We start from the raw sequence: 24282 nt of genomic DNA on the forward strand, positions 1-24282 counted from the left end.
TGCACCCAGATTATCGGTTCAATCAAGAGATGGCTAGGCTTCAGTGGCAATACAGATGATGGATTAAAGGGAAAAAAAGCTTCTTTATCATAGCAAGTGGGATGAGATGCATAAGATCATTCAATCCGGGAACAAGGTAAAATCTGGGCAAAAGTAAATCATTACTGTATAATCCAATGTTTTTTTTTAGCGTGTATGATTCCCAAGGCTGCATGGTTAGCGTATCTGGCAAGATCTCTATGGTAGCCCACATACCTCAGCTAGACTCAATTACACCATTGACAAGAGTTTCTTCATCCCCCCCGCCCCCCAACTTGGTTCTCAGTCAAAGAGGTAAGTGAATCAGAGGCTGTGCTTTTTTATAGATTTTCGGGCAGCATTTGACTCAGTGGACAGGGAACTCCTATGGAGGAAAACAAATTCTGCCCGGAAGCTCCCAACTGTTCCTCCCAGTGTACGACAGGCTCTACACACAGACAATTGTGCACAGGTTGAGCTGGATAAAACAGTCAGACTATCTAAAAAAAAAAAATTTTAAATAGCCTTTGGCCAGGTTGTGTTTTAGCCCCCAGCGTTTCAGTTTATTTCTTGCTGACATCCTGTAATTTATAACTCAAGCAAAGTAATTCGCCCCTAAAGTTGGGAATTAGCACATCTCTTGTCTGTCATATGCAGACAATTTAGTTCAGCTGGATTACATCCCCATTGGCCTGCAGATAAACTTGACGCCCTAGAAGCATACAGTAAACAGAACCTGCTGAAAAGGTATTTAGAAAAGACCATGGTGTTGGTCTTTGGGAAAAATGTACAGGGCTTTAAGTGGTTTCCGCATGCTCATGAGATGGAGATAGTGGATACTTACAAATACCTTGACCTGTCCTTTACCAGGAATTCAACATGGGACACTTGCATTGGTTGTATTAGGCAGAGGTCATTGCTGCAGGCCAGTTGCCTGATCAGGTTCAATTGGAAATATGAAGGTCTGGCCTTTACCCCCTTGATAAAGGCATGCAGAGAGACTATTCCCCCTATGCGGTTGTCAGGGGCTGCAGTACTTGCCCTTGACCTGACCTGTGAATGGGATATGCTGGAGGGGCTGTTCTTAGAAGGTTGTTGACGCTGCCGCCAGGCACCTTGGTCCAGGGTATATGGAAGGAATTGAATCGGACCTGAAATATGTTGACGTATTCCTGTGCTTTCAGATTTGTCAATAAGCTCTCAGTGGACAGCGAAACCTCAAAGATCTACAAACTATGTTGAGTTGAGATCAAAGCCTGCGAAAGAAGGTGGGCTAGGGAAATAAGGAAAAGGTTAATGGCTCTTGAAAATAAGCATTCCGAATGGGGCTTAATAGTAGCTTTGTCCCCTTTCCCGAGCAACCAAGTGTTGAAACCATCTGTGGGAGAGTTTGTGGGCCTCTCGGCCTGGCAAACCTGAGGAAGAAGCTGTACATCTGTTTCTCTTTAAATACCCGACTAGTATGTGGCCTTACTTTATTCCTGCCTCTAGTTGGTATGATTTATAAATAAAATAAACAAGCATTTGCAATGCAATAGGTCTCGCATTAGGAAAGTTTGAGCTATTGGTCTTGTAAATGACAAATGTTTTATTTATGTGTTGGTTTTGAAAATAGCGAAATTAATAGCTTTGTCATTTACAATGCTAATAGTTTTAACTTTCGCAAATGTGATACCTATAGCATTTGTAATGCAATGTGTTGTATTTACGTGACTTAGATGTATTGATATTAAAAATAACAATGGCTTTTAATTTTTTATTAATACTTAAATAAAAGTTATTGTAATTTATAATGGCAATAGATTAAACTTTTGTAAATAACTTTTGTGAAGATTATGTTCAGTGTATTTGAACAGCCTATTAAAATGGGAAGAGAAGTAAGGCATGCCTTCAGGATACTAAATCATATATATTTGTCAATAATGCGGCAAATAATGGTATAAATAAAACTCAAATATAAAAGACATCTTAGATATACACACTTTAGGAAACTGGAAAAGAGATACCCTAGACAGCCTGGCATAGCTGCTCCGGAAGGGCAAGAGTAGAAGCAGATCGCTCCTGATCACCAGCCAATATTATGTTTATTAGGATACCCCTGTAATCTCAATATTGTGAAGATAACACTCCTTTTGGGGGAGTTTCACTTTAAGAGACTGTAACATTCATATGGTGTATGACTAACTAAAACTAGCACTCAGTAATTGCTGCAGCACTCTCACTAGAGCACTCGCAGTGCCGCAGCACTCCCTCTCACTGGAGCAATCATTCACTGCTGTAGCACTCTCTCACTGTAGCACTCATTCACTGCTGTAGCACTCTCTCTCACTATAGCACTCAGAGTGCTGCATCACTCTCTCTCACTGGAGCACTCAGTCACTGCTGCAGCACTCTCACAAGAGCACTCGCAGTGCCGCAGCACTCCCTCTCACTGGAGCACTCATTCACTGCTGTAGCACTCTCTCTCACGTTAGCACTCATTCACTGCTGTAGCACTCTCTCTCACTGTAGCACTCATTCACTGCTGTAGCACTCCCTCTCACTGTAGCACGCAGTTACTGCTGCAGCACTCACTAGAGCACTCACAGTGCTGCATCCCTCTCTCTCACTGGAGCACACAGTCACTGCTGCAGCACTCTCACAAGAGCACTCGCAGTGCCGCAGCACTCTCTCTCACTGGAGCAATCATTCACTGCTGCATCCCTCTCTCTCACTGTAGCACGCAGTCGCTGCTGCAGCACTCTCTCACTGTAGCACGCAGTCACTGCTGCAGCACTCACTAGAGCACTCACAGTGCTGCATCCCTCTCTCTCACTGGTGCACTCAGTCACTGCTGCAGCACTCTCACTAGAGGACTCGCAGTGCCGCAGCACTGTCTCTCACTAGAGAACCCACAGTCACTGTGCGTGAGGACGGCTAACCCCACTACTAAGGCTGTGTCCGAGAGGCTGGGTAACCCCACCACAGAGGCCGTGTTTGACTCTGTCTGAGAGGCTAGACTCTGGGCGTAGAGTAACTCCACCACCACCAGCCAGTGTGTGTCTGAGAGGCCGGTCCCCGGAGCCTTCTCTGGGAAGACTTTCCACCTAGCCCACGAGATAAAGCTGAGCCTCTATCTCTGAGAAAAAGTGAGGTTAGAGCACCGCAGCCACCATTGTTCCCTCTTCCTCCCCCTGAAACACAGGAAGCCGCATGCCAGGAGGATTCAAAGGTCATTAAAAAAAACACTGGATGAATCTGAGGGAAGTACACAACTCAAGCTCGGCTATTTTTTGGCCTGGCCCAGGCCCACCACCACAGTCAGTGCAGCACCCTTGGTGCCCGCAGCAGTGCAAGCGCTGCGTCAGTGTGTGACCCTGGGAGCCTGCTCCAGTGAAGGGCGCCCACACGTCACTGAGGCTGGAGGACCCCAACACAAGCTGCAGGAAACCCCCGAGTTGTGTGACCATGTTTTCAAAGTAAACCGGAGAGTAGCACTCACTGATAGTACCATCTCTTACCTTCTCTTATTTCATGGGCTTAGATATGGCAGCGGCGCTTTATGAAGCGCTATGTGACGCAGGAGTTATTATTACCTGAGGAAGGAGGCGAAAAGGCGCGGTGAATGGAGCTGGGAGTAGCAGGCATTGGGGCTGAGGTACAAAAGGGAGTAGGTCAGGACAGCACAGGGTAGAGGTGAAGGGGGGAAAGGAGGAGGAGGGAAGAAAGGGCAGAACCGGCTGGGAAAATGTATGGCGATGTGTGGGCAGGAAGAGCAATGGGCTGCGAAGGTTGATGGAGCGGAGCAGCCGGGGAGAGGTACAGGCATGGAGGGGTGCAGACCGAGACATGTGGGCAGAAACAGGGAAAGGGAACTGTGCGGCCAGGAAACGGTATGGGCTCGGAGAGCTGTGCGCTGGGAGAAGGGCTGACAGATAACTACGGGTTGGGAACAGGCTGGGAGACCTGCTGGCAGGAAGATGTGTTGCAGGCTTCGCCGTGAAATGGATCCAAAAAAAAATATTTTTGTTACCCATGTTCTGAAGTACTTCCTTCGTTTTCATATGACTGTGATTGTGTTTGCTATCCGGTTGCTTTAATACTTGCACATGTGGAGTGAGACATTCAGATTCAGGCACCCGATTGTGGAACTTTTGTCTTCACAGCCTGCATTTCATCACAAATACAACTACCTTTAAAAACGAGTCCTCACCGCCTTCCCTCGGACGGTCCTGGTGGGCAAAATCCAAGTCACAGGGGCAGTCCGAGCCTGGAGAAGCGAGCTCCGTGTGCCGGCGCCGCTGAAAGCTGATCTTGCGGCGACCCGGAAGCTCTTGCCCGGCCGGCCAATCCGCTCGCGGCCGACCGGAAGTCCCGCCTCCCGAGGTCCGCGAGCTGCGAGCTACCGGCGCATGGAGCGCCCTGACGTCCGGGGTAGCCCGGGTCCCCAGGAGGGGGCCGGGGAAAAGGAGGAGTGTGGCGCCTGTTGCGGGGCTCCTCTGACCTGAGGAAGCCCCGATATAGAGGATGAGACGCGCCGCGCCGTGAGGAGCCCCGCCGGAAGAGCGCAGTCGGTGAGTGGGGCCCAGGGCTGATGTGAAGTGCGTGCGTGCCTGTGTGTATGCCTGGGGGGGTGGGAGTGTGTGCGCGTGTGTGTGTGTGTGTGTGCGTGCGTGTGTGCGCGAAGGAAAGTGTGTGCGCATGTGTGACTGTGTGTGATTGAGAGAGAATGCGAGGTAGGGGATAGTGTGCCTGTATGTGTGCCTGTATGTGTGCCGTATGCCTGCGTGTGCATGCGCGCGCCTGTGTGTGTGTGTGTGTGTGTGTGTGTGTGCGTGCGTGCATGCAGAGGGGTGGGGGCTGTCTGTGTGAGAGCCAGGGCTTGCACCACGCATGCGCAGCTATCAGACGCTCGCTCCCGAGGTGAAATCCGACCTCGTCAAAGCGCGCGTCTGGTAGCTGTCCACTCTCCTAAATACGGGCAGCATAAGTTGTCGAGCTGATGCATTCATGCTTCGCATGAATGCAACATCAGCTCGACCTAAAAAGGGGGTTAGTTTGAGAAAAAAAAAAATAGGTTATATTCAGCCTACGTTTTCCACGGCCAACATGTTTCGAGCCGTGCCCGTATTGGCTCTTCCTCAGGACCATAGGAACCTAGTTACTTTGGCGCCACTCTTGTGAGTTCCTTAATAGGAACGCTGTAAATAACAAATGCCACTAAATGGTGTTCTTCCAACGTTTGTATTTTCCGACGTTGGAATATTACGTCATGGTCTCTTCGGGGGAGGGGGGGGGCTAAAGTCACACATTCGTCACGGCCGACCCTCGGCCTGTGTACCTGTACTGCTCTCCTGGGAACCTACTAGTCCGGTATTATTAATCTAATACTTTCCTCCACTCCCCTCCTATAACAGTCTTGATCATCATGTAATATCACTAAGTGCTCCTGCGTAATCATAGGTCTCAGCACGCCCCGGTTTGTATTGGATCAGGAAGAACCCCAATGAGGAAGCATGCCACCAAGGGGTAACCCTGGTGGGTGAGGGTTTAAAATAAAAACAAGGTTTTTCTTTTTCATGATGTGTTATTAAAGCAATTCCCTGCTGGGTTATCTTATGCTGTCTTTAAGCAGATTCTCATGGATAGGTTTTAGTAGGGTGTAATAATGGAAAGAGGGGCTGATGGGTTTTAAGTTTCTCCTACTATATAAATATGGATAATTGTCCTAATCAAAGTTTTCTTAGGTAGAAACAAGATTAAGAGTTTATGTAGCTGTAAAATGTAAACCGGCCATCGACCTAGAGCTTGATATATGCTCACACTTCTGGCAAACAAGGGAACTGGAAACAGTGAGATTTAGCAAAATGCCCCAAAACTACATAGTTGATCCTTAGATAGACAGTGGACTGCAAATATATTCTGGGTTTATTTACAATAACATATTGTAAATTGACTGAATGTTTAAAGTAAGTTTGCCAGCGCATTTCATAAGATTTTTTGGGAAACTAAATTAAGAAAGAGAGCAATGGTATAGTCAAACCAATGGAATATTCATGAAAAATGCTATACTCTGACCTCTGAAATAAAGCACCTCTGCTGCACAGAGACTATGAATATTCAAATATTTGCCAGAAATAGATGATATTTTTATTTTGCTTGATTAATTAAAATTGTTGCAAATACGTAGCAAGAATTATTCCCATTATACACAATTAAATACAATTAAAACAGTTAAAAGATGCGTCATCTAAAAGTCATCAATTGCATGTTCTATATTTAAACATTATTCACATAGGCTCTTGCATCTCATGTAGTGCTATCTGCCAATATCTACAACAACTTCCCAGATCGAGTGGCACAGCTTGATCAAGACCACTGTCCAGATTAAAGAGCTGATGATTAAAATACTGATGCAGCTAAAACAAAGTATTGAGTTAATAGTATACTTTTAAAGTTTATCCCCATGGATCGGAAAGCGGCAGGGTTTTTAGTCTCTTTGTTACAGTCTCAAAAAATGTTGTTAGCCGACAGTTGAGCTGAACATCAGTGGGTTTGAAGCATAGCTTCACTGCCTGCCTACAGGACCGGATGCTGTAAAGCCTGAAAAAAGGGCACAACAAGGTGCATCTTATATCCTTTAAGTTGGGGCAGTTGCAGATAACGTGGATGATGTCTTCCTTCCCACTTCCACATAGGCGACAAGTCGGAGAGCCACCTTTCCTTTCCCATGGTGGAAGATGGGGCTTAATCGCAATTACCCCCAGCCGCAACCTCAAAAAGTTTTCCTTCTTACTAATCTTGATTCCGGTACTCAAATAGGCTTGGGGTTTCAGCCTTACATAATCACTGAGCACTATCCAGCCGTGTGCCTTATTAGTGAGAATTGCTTTGTCTTCCAAGACAGATAGCATTGATGATGTTTTTCGTGCTGCTTTTTTTTTTAAAAGAAAGATGGTCTGTTGGAACGGCCCAGAGATCAGACAGGCCCAGTAACTCCATTGAATCGAGCAAGTAATCCCTGGCTGGGCATTTTTCTTGGCTGACCAGGGTTTTCCAAAGATGGAAGTTTAAGGTTCCTGCCTCAGCGCTTCGGATTCTATTACAGGACCGGAGGCTTCGGATTATGCTTCTCTTTCTTATATTTGCCACTCACAGCAGCCAATGAAAAACGTTTTGTATGCAAATAAAAAATACATTTCCCATGATGCTTGTACATACATCACATCCTGTATAGCCCCATAATAGCTGCTGCATCCTGTGTCTCCTCCTCTTTCTTTGCTGCTCACGCAGACAGTTAAGTGCTCCGAACATTGTGCTATGATTTATGTCTTAGGTGACAGTTGGATTATCTTTGATGATATTACCAGTGTGTTTGCAATCATATCGCTATATTAAATGCTTTGCGCTTTTATCGCGCTGTGTTAATTACTTTGCGCTTATATCGCGCTATGTTGATGCAGAAAGTGATTTTGATGCCAGGAGTCTGTTACTGTGTTTGTCGGCTTAACCGGAATTGCCGTATTTTCTTGAGTCAGCGCTCACGGGCGCCATTGCTTGGTTTTATGGTCTTAGGGACAGAGTGGCTCCCGCTGGGAGCGGCTTACTCCGTGAAAGCTTTGCTTGATCACCATTGCGGCCTCCCGGCCAGGATTTTCGTCCCCTGATGGCCTGCGGGCATGGTCGAGTTTTCTAGTGGGGAGCGGCGTACGAGTGTTGCGCCTTCTCCCGCAGCAGAGTCTCCACGTGGAGTGCTCGGATGGCCCGCTCGGGCGCAGCTTCAGTCCCTGCTACCCGCGGAACGCCACGGCGTCTTGGCTCACCTAACTAACAGGCGTCGCATTGATAATCTCCTTCTGGGATTTAGAGCACGACGGTGCTCCGCTATGCGGGTGGCCTTATCAGGCTTCCTTATTCTCCCGCTGCTCTTCGCATGCCGCGCTGCCCTCATTAGCCTCGCTCCCCATTGCCAGGGTCTTCTGGCCTCCTCAGCTTCGCGATTATTGGTCTTTACACGTGGCCTCGGGGCAGGGCAGTTGCCTCTTATCCTGTGGTGCAGGGTTCGATCCCAGGTCTCCGGACCATGTTGTTTTCCGATTATCAAATGGTGATTACTATTTATAATTTATTTATGTTTAATATTCTCCTGGTGTGTTCTTATTTTTTATACTGGAGTGCATAAGTGCGCTTGGTAGCGTTTGGTTTCACCCGTCAATGCAACTTGCACATCGCTCCTGCGGGAGTAGGGAGGTCTACATATGCCGGCGACATTGATCCTCATGGAAGGCCTGGCCTCAGCCGCCAGCTGAATCAAACGCTCCCTCCGGAGCTTAAATGTGGCGCTAGCGTTGCGCCATGATGAAATGGGTAACTGGTGTGTGTCTAGAAATTTTGCTCCTAGATTAGGTTCCAACAGGCTGTTTCCACATTGCTGAAGTTTTCCGGTCACTCCCATAGGGTTGCTTGAATTGTTGCGCGGTCTCGCGCTTTCTCCGCCAAAGGCTTTCCCTAGTAGCCGAGTGCGGTTTTTGGAGTCTTAACGCTCCGGTGTGCGTAACCCATTGGGCACAATTTTGGATTTAATTTTGGGCACTTAGGCCTACGCACGTCGCAGGCGTCCCCTGTTTGTTTTGAGGTCTCAGTGCCTCCTGCTTTACCTGAGCAGATTTCCTGGTAGCCTCCAGGTTTAACAATAGGCTGGCCCTCGGAGTGCGCACACGCTCCTGGTATTTTACAAAGACTCCCGACGCCCTCTGGGCTGGTATAATGACTACAGCTTTGCTGAGGAGCCGATACGTTATTCATTTCTCTGTTTTGGTGTGCACAGGGTTGGCTCCCCCATTGCGCTGTGCTTTGCACTACTATGTATATTGAATACGGATATCCCTTGAGGGTGATGATGGGAGATTATATATATATATATATATATATATATATATATATATATATATATATATATATATATATATATATATATATATATTGCAATACTTAGCAAGCAGTTGACGGTTTGCTAGAAAGATGTAAGAGGCACACGCGGAGTCTGGTTTTCAAAAGCGAAAATGCTTTATTCGGTGCTTAAGTGCCCTCTCCCCTCCATATCGACAGACGCGTTTCGCCTTCGCGGCTTTTTCAATGTCGATTTCCCCACAGTATGTCATGGTTTATAAACCCACCCTTCCGTTTCATGGTTATGAAAACAGATGACGTCCAATCATACCAACTTTACATTCTCAAAGCGGCGGCCATTTTGCAGTGGGTGAAACAATACTGTTATTTTTGTGATGAGATTACACAAATAATATAAACGTGCAAGTGCAAAAATCATGATAATACAATATCCAGTTAAAAAGGAGTCAAAATCCACTCCTACCATTGATTCAAAATAAACAGGTCAGTTAATGAACATTATACAATATATGTATTTCACTTCATAACATGATCTGTGTTTTATACAAGATCTTAGTAGATACCGTCACTGTGTGGAAGGGGGAAGAAAAGTTCCTGAATTCATGGGAACATAAATAACCCTCCCACAGTCACGTGTAACTATCTACTTTGATAACACAATTGAGCCCTGTATGGGCATGAGGCTCCCCACATAAAATACTCATAGCTATGTCCAAATGTTTGTTCTATTATTCCGGGATGGCCCTTATATCCCAGAATAATTAGAGAAATTAACTTAGAAGATTTGAACAATAGAAGTGTTAGAAATGTATATCAGTTCATACTGGACCAAATTCCTATGTATTGCATACTGATAAAGTAAACCAACATTTCAAAAAACCACAATTTCATGCTAGATTGATATCATTACAGGTCAGATCAACAAATTGCTTTTTAAGAAAGACCGCTAGTCTAGGTGTACCCAAAGCTCTTCATCATTATTGAGTCCAGCCGGGCTCATGCTTTGGAGTTCTATTATGTAGCGGGACTCTTTTGCTCTAAGTTTTTTCAGTCTGTCTCCCCCTCTCTCATGTTTTTCCACCCCGTCAATGCAATAAAACTGCAATAGATCCCTATTGCTCTGATGATATAATTCAAAATGTCTTGCAACAGGGTAGGTGGGGTCTTTATTGGAGATAGCCCGCATATGTTCTAATATGCGTTTCTTGGTAGCATTTTTGGTGCTACCAATGTATCTCTTTTTACAGGGACAGACAAGACAATACACCGTATATTCGGAATTACAATTGTAAAACTTATTGATTACTTTCATGGGCCTGTTGGTCCCAGGAGCACCTTCAAACTGAGTCACTTTCTTACTAAATTTACAAGCCTTGCATTTCTTGCAAGGAAAAAAGCCATTAATTCCCAGTTTGTTTTTAGTGGCTGAGGGTTTGGTGAAATGACTATGTATAAGATGGTCGCCAATTGATAGACATCTTTTATAGGTGATGGGTGGGCGATCTGGTATATGCTTCTTCAAGACAGAGTCGATCTGAAGAATATGCCAGTTCTTTCTGAAGATTTGAACAATCTGTGCAGATTTCTCATTGTATGTAGTGATCATACGTACAACGTTGTCCTCTTGTTTGTTCTTATTTTTACTAGTTGAGGACAATAAAGTTCTTCTTTCAATTTTTTGTACTTTGAGTTCTGCACTTTGTAAATGTCCTCTCTTGTAACCCCTATTTCTGAAACGTTGCATAGCCTGATTTTTTGCCGTATCGTAACTTTCCTTGGTAGAACAATTGCGCTTAAGGCGCAGCAGTTCACCGTACGGTATGCTCTTAATGAGGCTACTTGGATGGTGGCTATCGGCGTGTAGAACTGCATTTCCCGCCATAGGTTTCCTAAAGAGGCGAGTAGCTAGCACATTATCTTCAATGTATATCTGGAGATCTAAATAATTGACTGTGGTATCACTGATGTTTCCTGTGAACCTTAGATTGAGGTCATTACTATTCAGAGTGGCAACATACTCCTCAGCCGAGGAGCGGTCGCCCCTCCAAATAATAAAAAGATCATCAATGTACCTTGTCCAAAGTACTATGTTATCTAGCCAATGGTCATTATGATCTCCCCAGGCCACGTGCTTCTCCCACCAGCCCACGAAAAGATTCGCGTAGCTGGGGGCGAAGCACGTTCCCATCGCTGTACCACGTTTTTGTAGGTACAGTTGCCCATCAAAGATAAAGATGTTATTATTTAGACAGTAGGTAACCATCTGTACAAGCATGTTATTGTGTTGTGCAAATTTGGGATGCTTCTGACCCAGAAACCATTTGATTGCCTTCAGACCATCCGTATGACAGATGCAGGTGTATAAACTAGTGATATCTAGTGTAATCAACAACAAATCGTCTTCCCAACAAATTCCCTCTATGTGTTTCAGGAAATCCTGTGTATCCTGTATATAGGATGATAAGTTCTTCACAAAGGGAGATAAGAAAGAGTCTACATAAATTGCTGTGTTCTCCAATAGACTGTTGTTAGAAGCAACTATTGGTCTTCCAGGAGGGTTACTGTAGTGCTTATGAACTTTAGGCAAATGGTAGAAAGTAGGCAGCGTTGGTTCTTCACAAAGTAGGAAGAGGTATTCATCCTGATTCAGCAGGCCTTCTTCTTTCCATTGGCCTAGTAATTGATGGTATTGTATGATACTTTCCACATATGCACCACGTTGGATTTTGATGTAACATTCCATGTCTTCTAGTTGTCTTATTGCTTCTTTTTGATACTGTTCTTTGCTAAAGATCACCATGTTACCACCTTTGTCCGAAGGTTTTATTTCTATGGTTTTGTCATTTTTCAAGGTTTGTAAAGCTTCCCAATATTTTCTAGGAATATTGAAATGATCAATCTTTTTCTGGTTTTTTTCGGCCAAACTCTTGAGATCATCAATGACTGCTTCATTGAACACATCGATAGCGTCAAAGGGAGTCTGCGGAATCTTTCTAGATTTTCTCTTAAATTTGCTTTTACCTCCAACTTGCGTTATTCCTGCTTGCTCTAAGTATTGTTGGGTGTTCGGAGCTGTTGATTCTCCAGCACCTAAACATTCAAGAGCCTGCAATGTAGATATTGCCTGGAATACGTTAACAGTTGGTAAAGCTTCTTCTGTATTCTCATCCTCCAAAATTGTGGGAGGTGTAGATGACAATTCCTGCGGATTGATTAGAAAGATTTTTTGGAATTTAAGTTTTCTAATAAACTTGAACAAATCGATGCGAGTGTTTGCATAATCAAATCCTGAGGTAGGGCAAAAAGTGGGTCCCAGTTCCAAGACCTTGAGTTCATCATGTGTCAATGTTCTTTCAGATAAATTGACCACAATGCGTGCTGGTTGGTCCTTTAATTTTTGTTCTTCTTTTGACGCTGGCTCCTGGTCTCTCTCTGGGTTAGTGGTTCTACCACTTTGTTTCCTACTCCGCCTTGTTTTCCTTTTGGATTTTTCGATTTTTGTTGGACAGGAACGTTTGGTTGTTTCGTTTTTCTTTGGCGGCTCTCTGTGATGATTTTGTACTCCCGAAAAAACGGGGGATCATTTCCATTGCCAGCTTCCGCTGGTCCTCCGTCCCTTTTTGTGGCTGTAGATTCCTCATCCGAGGCTTCTACTTCCGACTCGGAAGTTTCACGTCCGTCCGTGGCTGTTGTTCCTGCCTTGCTTAACCTTGTTCTTACTTTATCGTATTTTTTAGCAAAGGTTAATACACGCCCCGTGACGTAATCCTGCTCGTCGCGTTCAAATTTATTTTGTTTTCTTCTCCTGATCGTTATCTCGTAGCTTTTTAGTCTCTTAAGCATGTTGTCTTTGAGATCTGTAATAGCCGTGGAATCCTGTTCCTTGCTTATTAGATCCTCCAGTCTGGCTATTTCATCTAGAGCTTTCTTTCTGTCGCTCCACGCGTAATGTACCAGCATCTTTACTAGACCTTTGTCTGACTCAGCGGTATATGCTGCCCAATCTTTTAATAGCTGGGGGTCCGGGTTTTCATAGGCTGGCACGGTGTATGTTCTGAGGCCTCTTGGGATGCGGTCACAATCTACATATCCCTGTAGTGAGGTGGCCTCCCACCACTTTCTCAGTTCCCTCTCATGGGCTTTCTCTAGAATCTGGAAAAGGATTGTCAAATTACTGGCTGGATTCGTAACGGCAGATGTATTATCCTGTGTTTTAGGTCGTGCACCAGAGTTAGGTTTAAACATTCCTGTGTCCACTTCCTCGCGTTCTTTGACGCTCGACATAATGAGTAAGCGAGGGAGTCTCTGATGTAATGTTATTAGGCGATGTTAGATAGCGCCCTGCTAGTACTTGCACTTCTCGTGCGGGTTGGGGAGGGAAGAGGACAGTATCGCACCGTGATTTGACCCCTCGAAATAGAAGCTTGGAGCTTGTTCGTAATTATACAGTCCGAAGAACAAATGCAGGGACAGTGACTCACCCCGTACCGTGCTGCAGCCTCCCAACGAGGTTGAGTCGCGTTGCGCGGATCCGTCACCGCCTAGGCACAGTCTTCGTATCTGCAATCTCCGTCTAGATTAATCCGACAGACAGCGCTCTCTTGATGCCGCACACTTTCACCCCGATGTATCTCTCGGCGTCTCAGTGTGTTTAGAAGCTTCCGGGCAGACGGCCATATTGATTTCTAGAACAGGACTTCACCGCCGTCGCTCCGTTCTTCCGGGTGCACTCTCTGACGTTGGTGAAACGTTCAGTATTGCAATACTTAGCAAGCAGTTGACGGTTTGCTAGAAAGATGTAAGAGGCACACGCGGAGTCTGGTTTTCAAAAGCGAAAATGCTTTATTCGGTGCTTAAGTGCCCTCTCCCCTCCATATCGACAGACGCGTTTCGCCTTCGCGGCTTTTTCAATGTCGATTTCCCCACAGTATGTCATGGTTTATAAACCCACCCTTCCGTTTCATGGTTATGAAAACAGATGACGTCCAATCATTATACCAACTTTACATTCTCAAAGCGGCGGCCATTTTGCAGTGGGTGAAACAATACTGTTATTTTTGTGATGAGATTACACAAATAATATAAACGTGCAAGTGCAAAAATCATGATAATACAATATCCAGTTAAAAAGGAGTCAAAATCCACTCCTACCATTGATTCAAAATAAACAGGTCAGTTAATGAACATTATACAATATATGTATTTCACTTCATAACATGATCTGTGTTTTATACAAGATCTTAGTAGATACAGTCACTGTGTGGAAGGGGGAAGAAAAGTTCCTGAAAAAAAAAAAAAAAAAATATATATATATATATTATATATATATATATATATATATATATATATATATATATATATATATATATATATATATATATGGATGACAACTACCGATAGGAGCGCAAGAGCCTCCTGAACTAATTACGTTGACACCCAGGTTCTTCCTGTTCTTGTGTGGTCAACGGGGCCTCGAGTATGACGTTACCTGACTCAGGGTGACAGGGCTTGATTGACGCCCATTTTCCTCCTGCTACCACAACTCCTTGAGCATGGTTTTGTTTTTTGTCTATTTACTTATAATTTTTTTTTATTATTTTTATTTCGTATTTCTTTTTCGCCAACACGCAAGGCAGGCGCGCGTGTGTGAAGGGATTTAGCCTAGGGCGTTGCGACCCCTTTTTTGGGTATAGCCGAGGAATTGCCCGACGGCGTCGCCAGGCTTCTTTTCCTAGTCGTCTCAGAAAGGGATTCCCAGATTTGACAGGCTGCAATTCAATGTCGCAGTCAGCCACGTTCGGCGATAGGCGTCGGTATGACGCCATTTGCACCATATCGTCCGAGAGGCGCATAACCCTTTCGTAAGGTTGGACACCAGAGGCCCCTATGGGACAGATTTTTTATTACCATTGGGTGTATAAAGGGTAGACGTTTTTTGCTTGTGGTCACATTCATACTAGTTGGTCGGTTCTTTTCCATCGTTTTTCCGCAGCTTCTGGCATATAGCGCTCAGGGGGAGAGTCTGGTGATCTCCTTCCCTACAATGGCAGTTGTTCCGGTGGCGGTTCTAATGGTTGATGCGATGTATAAGTTATCCCAAGCTCTCAGCTCTCTATTACCCTCCGAGTACCGTGTTATTTTACCTCTCAAGCTAATTGGATACATTTATGTATGGTTGGTCTATCTTATCAGGCCTTGGCCTCACATTCCAGACGTCAGTTTGATGGGCTGGAATAGCCCGGTTCTACCCTTCATGCATTTGGGGCTTGCTCCAGGATTCAGGCCATTCTGCCGCATCTTTCATATTTAAGTTGTTGCGATATACCTCCGTAGCCTACATGGCAGTAAAGGATTGTTCCATCCGGTTTCCTTGTATTTCCGGCGACTGAGTCGCACCTTTCGTGCAGGGTGGACTCCATTTTAAAAAAGAAAAAATCCTCCCCCCTTTTCTCATGAAGTAGTACTCAGGTAGATCAAGGCAGATGCCTTTATGGTTCTCCAGGGAGCTACGGCCCGCAGATTAATCTTTGCCGTTTAGTAAGCACGGGTCTGGATTTGACACATGGCAATGTGGTAAGTACAGTCTCCCTAGGTGGTATGTATTCCGACTTTGTTTTATTTACGATCATGTTTCTGGTATCTACAGTACTTTCCTGGTTTTCGAACGCACTGAGGGCGTTCATTTCGTGTTTCTGGGTCCTTCCATTCCCGACATACGTTATTACAGCCGATGGTTGAGGGCCTTGCGCCAAAAAAGGGTGTTAGAACCTATTGTGAGACGCAGTTTGCTCAAGTACAATACTACTTCACATTGTTGTGCAAGTTTTAATTCTTCGGATGGGGTTTCTCAGACTATTTAAGCAGTATAATATGTACCGGTGGGAGATTTAAGACTGTAATTGTGTTGCTAAGCGTTAAACTAGCATAATCCGAAGCCTCCGGTCCTGTAATAGAATCAAAAATTAGCTAGCATTTGCGCCAAGAATTTTCAATTCTATTAAGGACACGGAGGCGAGGATTTTCCCACCCGGTTTATTATAGTATTGGTAATAATTACCCACCCGCATGTACTTGATATTCTGTATCAGCAGAAGTTACGGGTTTTTTCCTGTCTCATTACTTTCAGCTTCGAGTAAAGAAGAAGGAACAGGTGTTCTTCTGGCTTAGAAGACGTCATCTTTCCAGTTGACGATGGTTCTCCATGTTGAAGGATGTTTATTGAGACTCATACTCCATAAAATGGACTGGATTTATTAATGTGTGGACTGTATATGTTCGAGCAAAGAAAGAGGAGGAGACACAGGATGCAGCAGCTATTATGGGGCTATACAGGATGTGATGTAGGTCCTCGGACCATTACATCAGAAGAGGTGCCCTTAGAATCCTGGGCGGCGGACCTTGCTTGTTTTTTTACAAGCAAGATACAACTTATACAGGACTCTTTTCCATCTGGTGCACCTGCAAGGCCGTTTAAATCTGAGGTTGATACGTTCCCTCTGGCCTCGCATGGTGCCACATTGGCGGTGTTTCCACCTTTGCCAGCCCCTGCCTCTTTAGTGCTTATGGGCAATTTGAAATCTGGGTCGCCACTTGACCCTTGCCCAGCCAAGCTCTTGGGTAAGATTGCGGAAGTGATCAATCCACTGGCGAACCCTCTTCTGAATCTCTCGTTGAGTCAGGGAGTGGTTCCGCCAGCTTGGAAGCAGGCAATGGTCATCCCGCTGCTTAAAAAACCGGGTCTTGACCCGAAGGTCCCAGCCAATTACAGGCCGATTTCTTTGTTGCCGGCTCTCGTAAAAATTTTGGAGAAACACGTTCAGTCGGTGCTCTCCAACTTTTTGGAGACCCACGAGATCCTGCATGACACCCAGTCCGGCTTTCGCTCAAATCGCAGCACCGAGACCGCGCTCCTTGAGGTTTCTGAAACCATCAAAGGGGTGTTGGACACCGGGGGCAAAGTCATGCTGGTGTTGTTGGACTTGTCGGCGGCTTTTGACACCGTCCCCCATGAGGGCCTTCTCGCAAGACTCTATGAGATTGGTCTTCGGGGGACGGTGCTCAGCTGGTTTACTTCCTTTCTAGCTGGCCGCCGGCAAACGGTCTGGACATCGCCTGACACCGCCGTAATGCCGCCTCTGGGAGTCGGGGTCCCTCAGGGCTCTATATTGAGCCAGACCCTCTTTAACATCTTCATGACCCCTTTGGCGGCGGTGGCGGAGTCGTTTGGTGCCCGGATCGTATCTTATGCCGACGACACCCAGCTCCTCTTTTCTTGTAAGAGAGGGGCAGACTTTGACGGGGAGAGTATCCGGGATTGCCTTGGGGCTGTGTTCACATGGTTCCAACTGCACAGCCTCAAGTGCAATTCCGATAAGTCAGAGGTACTCTTCTTCGGGTGCGACACGGAGCCCAGCTGGCAGGTCTGGTGGCCCATCGGTATGTTCCCTCCGTCTTGTTCTTCCCCTATGGCTAAGAACTTGGGGGTCAAGATGGATAAGGGGCTGACGATGAAAGCCCAGATCCTTGGGGTGACCGGCACCTGTTTCGGTCTATTAAAGATGCTGCGGAGGTTCTTGCCTCTGTTGTCGGAGGAGCACAGGAAGTTGACTGTGCAGGCTCTGATAGGCTCCAGGTTAGATTATGCCAACATTCTTTACCTGGGCCTACCAGAGTACTTGTCGCAGCGGCTTCAAGTAGCGCAGAATGCGGCGGCCAGGGCCATTTATGGTCTAAATAGGCGTGCCACCGTTTCTGGTCTATTGCGGACGCTGCACTGGCTACCCATCCGCAAACGGATCGCCTTCAAGGCTATGATCTTGGCCTATAAGGCTCTCTACGCGGTGGGAGCAAAGTACCTCCAAAAGAGACTGGCCTTTTACCATCCGGCTCGCTCTCTGAGGTCAGAATCTTTACTTTTGGCGGTTGTCCCACGAGTGAAGAGAGCGCGCCTGGGCGGCCGTTCCTTTGGCTTGCTGCCTCCAGAGATGTGGAACTCGCTTCCGCTCCCACTCAGGGGGGCCACTGGTCTCCTTGACTTTAGGCGAGGTCTTAAAACCTGGTTGTTCACCCAGTAGGCCTTTCTGCAGTCCCTTGTTTCTTGTCTATTTTGTTCTTTCCTCTTTTACCGTGTTATGTTATTGCAAAGTAGTTCTCCTTACCCAAAGCGCCGGGACACTCTTTTTGAGTAACCGTTGCACTATACAAAAGAATAATTAACATAACATAACAAGCATCATGGGAAATGTAGTTTTTATTTGCATACAAAACGTTTTTCATTGGCTGCTGTGAGTGGCAAATATAAGAAAGAGAAGCATAATCCTCGCCTCCGTGTCCTTAATAGAATTGAAAATTCTTGGCGCGAATGCTAGCTAATTTTTGATTTTGTGCCAGCTTTTAACATAGGTGCTCCTTCTTTCCACCGTTTGTCTTTGAATTCCAAATTCTAACCGGATTTGAGCCGGGGAGACATATTTTGGGAGGTGGAAAATTGCTCTGTAGGCGTTAGCTATTACGACATCTAAAACTGCTGCATCTTTCCCTTTTAGAGCCTCACTTCCATATGACAGTGACGGCAGCAGTTTAGCCATCAAGACCTGTAAGAAGGGTTCAAGCGTGAGGTCGGGGAGATGTCTCTTCAATGATTTCAGGGCTAGATACGTGGTGGTCCCCTTTCTTCGGATGGACTCTTAAATGTGTTTTTATGATCCATTAGGATTCCCAGGTATTTATAGCTTTGTACTTGGTCCAAGCGTTTGCCGTCGAGGAACCAACTATGGGTCTTCTTTTTATGATAGTTGACTGCCATAATTTTCGTCTTCTTGAGGTTTATTTTTAGGGAGTTCCGTTTAGAAAAACTGCTTGTCGTATTTATCAAATGCTGAAGGCCAATTGGTGTCCTACTAATTAAAACCAGGTCGTCCGCATATAGCAAGTTTGACATTAGCTTGTTCCCCAAGTTGGGAGCACGGGATACACAACTGTCCAACTCCCCTGGCAGGTCGACCAAAAAAAGATTAAAGAGGGTCGGGTCCAGGACGCACCCCTGCTTAAGGCCCTTAGAGGTCTTGATGCATTTTGAGGTGTAAGCCCCTTCACCTAATTTAACCCTGATCAATGTGTCTGTGTGCAGCTGTTTTAGCTGTTCCAAAAGAGTAGTTGGAATACCCCAATTGTCCAGTTTTACCCAAAGTTTGGAACGGTCGACATGGTCGAAAGCGACTGTATAGTCAATAAAACAAAGGAAGAGAGGCACCTTTGAAGTTTTGGCTGCATCCATTAGCAGTGTGAGAGCCAGTATGTTTGTTGTAGTTCCTTGGCCGCTACGGAACCCGGTTTGATTGATAGGGATGATGGAATGATCTGAAGACCAAGATGTTAGCTTGTCTAAGATTGTTCCAGCATTGTATTTGGCATCTACGCCGAGGAGGGCGATCAATCAGTAGTTATTTGGATCATTTCTTTTGCCTTGCTTGAATATTGGGCTAATAATAGAGCCTTTCCAAGATTCCGGAATGGTAGCCGTGTTTTTTAAGCTCTTGAAAACTGGTAATAGAGCTTTGCTCCAAAAGTTGGCATCATATTTATACAATTTCGGCGGTATCCCGTTAGGGCCGGGCGCTCCCATGTCTCTGCTCTTGGTTATTAGGCCTTTTATCTGTTTTTCTGTGGGGGCGTACCCTTCCTCTGTTATAGGGTCTGTGGGGTCTGCATCCCAGCCATCAGGGTCCCCTGTTGCTTGTGGAAGTTGGTGCTGCTGAACAAGTGTGTCACTTTTCTCTTGTTGGGGGAATTCGATGACAGGTGTCACGGTATCTGCTCCCTTGCTATTAAAGTGAGCGGAAAGGTAATCAACCCAGGTGTTCTCTGCTATATTGGAGCAGATTCCAAGGTGGTTCGGACGATCTATCTTATGAATTGTTTGCCAGAACTTGGCACTATTGTGTTGCTTGGCATCGTGCAATAATTTAGCCCACGTTTCGTCGTTCTTTTGCCTTGTTTTTCTCCACTTCCTCCGTCCAAGTAGTGCCTTCGTTTGTCTAAGGGATGACTGCATCTCCAAATTCCCCGGTGTTTTTCGCAATTGACGAAGGGTTCGGTTTATAGATCATCAGTATACTCATTGTTCAGTATAATCAGAAATGTGCAATTATGGCAGCCTTTATAGAATCCAAACCCTGAAATAACAGGACCCTGGCATAATCGAAGAGCTCCGATATGAGATTCTGTTATAATATGTTACCTTACTGCATTAAAGGGGATAAGTGGACTTCTACGCAGGGCAAGTAGTTTTATGAAGCATTCCGCCAACTGAACAAGTTGATATTTCACAAAAAATCCAATACTCCTGGTAAAGTATTTGTTATGTACAAAAATCAACAATGGCTATTTAAATTATTGTTACAATTCATGTATCTGCAGAAATTGACACAATCTCTTAAACGACAAATAATGTGTATGAAAATGTGCCAAAGTGCAGGAAAGCAAGGGATGTGGACAGCATACATTTTGGCCAACACACCAATTTGAAAGCCTTCCACACTGAGCAACTTTAAGAAACGCAAAACTTAAGTACTGTTTTATATGCTGTATAAAAAAGTATTGTTTTCCAACAGATAGTAAAAACCAATTGAGTGCATCAAGATAAATGACATACATGTAACGTTAAAAAGCTAAAGGAGGGCTACTCAAGTCGAAGTGTGTAGGGGACATTAAGAATCACTCCAAGATTACTTCAAAAGTAAATTTTCTGGTTAAAGCAAATAATGGACAATTAGGTAGTGGGTTAGAGGAGACTGGGTTTTACTAGTCTTGCAAAACTAAATGACTGACGTAAAGAGCAAATGTAAGCTACAAAGAGCCATTGTGCCGTCTTCAATAAGTACCCATAATGATGAACAGTGGGAGGATGCAAAAACTCAAAAAGTATCAAAAAACACAGCATTTAACTGCATGAGGCACCAGCATGGTTTCTTAATAATGTTTTCTTGGCCTCTATCACTAACACATCACATATTTTATGTTCTTAAAGTTTTGTGGAGCCGTGACTTCTAGCAAGCTTCATCCTGATTAGACTGATTCTATTTGTTCAATGATGGACAGCTGTCCCTGGATTTTTGTTGCCTTTATTGTTCAAAGCTACCCATGCTAGGAAGTAGTCTGTTTCAGACCTTCTTGGACAGATTCGACTTGAACTGAACTACATCTATGTAAGCTCACCCTACTTGTATCATAAGTACCCTATCATACAACTTTAATAAGTTGCAGTTCAGTTTTCTTCGGCTAATCTCCTTTCACATGATTGACTCCCACCAGTACACCGACACACTTTGTTGATTTGTACACACTTTTTCTGAAACAAACTAAATAACCCATATAAACCAGCGTTACGAACACAAATATTTAAAAAACATACATTCATGGATTTTTTACATCACAAAAACAATACTTGTTTTTTTTGACAATTTATAAAAGGAAGAAAATAGCCCACACAATATATACAAAATGTAAATAAGATTGCAGTCCACCCCCCCACAAATGCGAAATTCGCCTGTATCCATACCCCTTCAGTAACAAAACGTACTGGTTGCCATTCTTTCATGACCCCTTTTAAAATTATACACATTATTCAATAATAATAAATCTTAAATGCACCCTACTACTGATCAACAACCTGGTATCGTTCTCAGAGAACCTCTTAAAACAACTAAGACTTATTACAATAAAAAGCAAAAACACCGCCTCTTTGGTAGGCTCACGCATTCATCTAACCATTCCGATTCAAAAACAGACTGAATAATTCTACTAAAATGCAGAGAAGATACCCATAAACATTCAGGCAAGCATTTCTCAAACCTCTTAAATTTTGATGACGTTAAGGCACTGACTGTCAATAGTCCTAATGTAAAAGTAGAGGTTAGGGATAAAGTAGCCAAAATAGGTATACAAATATGCATGCAATTAAAACCTTTCCTTTCCGCACGATGGGTGTCTTTTTAGTTTGAGGTAACCGTGTGGCTTAGATATATATATATATTCTTATGTGGATCCAAGTCTGATTTTACAAAAGTAAAATATATATATATATATATATATATATATATATATATATATATACTGAGGTATTTCCCGTGTTTTATTGGGAGCTTCACATTGTTTACATTTCACATAGAAAAAAAAACGTTGTATCCCATAAGTGGATACACCAACGAGGAAAGTGCACAGTATACAACTCTGAAAGCGTTTTTTGGCACTGGCAGCCCTTCTCCCTTAAGGACTAATGCAAAGCCACGGCAGATTTAGTTAAGAATACAAATTTATGTCACATAAGGATGGGCATTGTGGTCTAATCACGGCTTCAGTAAGAGTTAACGCTATAGCAGTGACGTCACTTGCGTTTCAGGGGAAAGCGACTTCCTGGCGTCCTCTGTGTGTGGCGGTGGGGGGTACGCCTCCCCTACTTTCGGTTTAAAGAACAAGACCCCCCTCCCCTTTTCCTCTCGAAGCTTTAGATGTTGTAGGAATCTGCTTTTGCATTCTGCATCGCCTACAGCGTTCAAATCCCTCCCTCACCCGGATAAGATCAATGACACAAGATCCGCAGAGCACCAGACAATAACTGAAACGAGGGGAGAATCTACCAGGGAAAACAGAGGACGAAAGGAGGCATCTCAATCGGGTCAGCCAGAAAAAGAGAGATAGGGTTGGTGATACACCTCGAGGAAAAGATCATTAAATACAAATAACCCGCTAACGAAGAAGAGCGGAAAATGGTCAACGAAAAGAGAAAATTATAGCAATGAAGGGGGTGGGGTGGGGGAGTCTATCGGGGTGAATAGGCAATCATACAGAAGAGACGATGTTTAGAAGAATCAGGGAAGGGGATTGTCTAGCAGGGAGAAGAGGGGAGGGACTACCTCTGAGACTACTGGCAGGTGGCTCTCAGGCCTCCAGGCAGCAGACCTGGGGCAGTAGGCTCCGCGGCACTCTGCGCCTCTCGTTGCTTAGGGGTGGGTCAGGCTTTCGGGGATCCCAGCATCCTCTCTGCTCCGGCACCTGCCGAGGGGGTCCTGTCCTCCTCAGGCCAACCGACGCGCGGCTCAACGCACACAACAGAGGGACAGTCAGCCGCCGCGCCGGCTCCGGTGGCGCGCCGTCAGCCTCACGGGATGTCCTGCGCCTGGGAATAAACAGCGGGGGGAGGGGCAGCTCCGCGCCCTGCACACACGGCGGCTCAGCTTCGCCGCAGCCGGTACCAAGGAACCAATCACTGCTTCATTTACACAGCCCAACAATCCCTCGCTCCAGCCGCTGCCCAATGCTGAAGAGAAAGGCGGGCCAGCCAGACCTCGAATGACAAGCCACACAACCAATCAACAAGCGCAAACCTACTGGAGTGACGGACATCTGAGCCACTGCAGTGAATGTGTCAGTCTGTATTTGTTCGACCAATCAGATGCAGGGTGACGTAAAGCTGCAGTTAAACAGAGGGCACAAGTCGACAGGCGACAAAGGGGCGGGGCACAGCTTACAGTCGTTGAATCCCGCTACCATGCTTGAATGGTTTCTTTTCGTATACACAGGGGGCGTAAATAAATAAAGTCGCGTTCTCTGTCATCTGATGCGGTTAAGTTCAGTTTTGAATGAACACGTGTTTTTAAGTTATTTTTTAATTTCCTTTCGAGAAGAAATCATAAAATTATTTGTTAGGACGAAATATGAATCCAATTTGTTACAGCGTCATATTAATAGCTGTTCTATTTTAAAAAGGCAGTGTGTTTATACATTTGCAGAGCGGATAGTTTAATCATTCTAGTCATTCTGTGTGTTAATGTCTGTCAAAACGGACAGGAACGTGACTCGATCTTCCGATAAAAAATACAGACATGTGACGCGTTGTTCCTTAAACGTTTTTTTTCTAATGCAAGTTCGGCATACATCAAAGAAAGCGTTCTCAGGAATGCCTATTTAGAAGATAAGAATGACAGGGCTCAATAGAAATAGAAAAGAGACACCATTAACTATCACCCCTGAAGTATCAAACATTCACATCCGGATAAGGTTTCGCATGCTTGTGCTTTGAATGACTGTATTTCTTTGAACACGATGAGTTCGCAGCGAGGCAACATTTCCCGCACGCGCCCTCAGAGGCATCAAAATGACACAGCCTTCAAAAATAACAAGTTCGATACCAGTTCTCTAACCAAGGTAGGATGTTACTTGCATGTATTGGAAATTACTTCCGGGGTACACAAAAGCGCAGATGGCAATGAGATGTGTAGTTTACATTCACGCTTTCGCACCGTTACCGATTGTTGACAACAGGGTTATTTTATCTAGTTAAACTCCTTTCTATTAAGATTTGGGATATTGTTGACC

General features: G+C 44.9%; 2 protein-coding genes across 2 annotated transcripts in view; one reads left to right on the top strand and one right to left on the bottom strand.

Moving 5' to 3' along the window:
* ABHD17B (abhydrolase domain containing 17B, depalmitoylase) overlaps window positions 1–23258 on the bottom strand; it is a 140942-nt gene extending 117684 nt beyond the window's left edge. Inside the window, exon 1 of the mRNA XM_078675758.1 lies at window positions 22821–23258. The gene's annotated coding sequence lies outside the window, so the exon portion shown is untranslated. The remainder of the gene's footprint in view (window positions 1–22820) is intronic.
* A 609-nt stretch (window positions 23259–23867) lies between these two features.
* C2_1H9orf85 (chromosome 2_1 C9orf85 homolog) overlaps window positions 23868–24282 on the top strand; it is a 415101-nt gene continuing 414686 nt past the window's right edge. Inside the window, exon 1 of the mRNA XM_078675761.1 lies at window positions 23868–24111. Coding sequence (XP_078531887.1) covers window positions 24010–24111 — 102 coding nt within the window. The 5' untranslated portion in view covers window positions 23868–24009. The remainder of the gene's footprint in view (window positions 24112–24282) is intronic.

The sequence above is a fragment of the Lissotriton helveticus genome, chromosome 2_1, assembly GCF_964261635.1.
Source record: "Lissotriton helveticus chromosome 2_1, aLisHel1.1, whole genome shotgun sequence".
Lineage (NCBI taxonomy): Eukaryota > Metazoa > Chordata > Amphibia > Caudata > Salamandridae > Lissotriton > Lissotriton helveticus.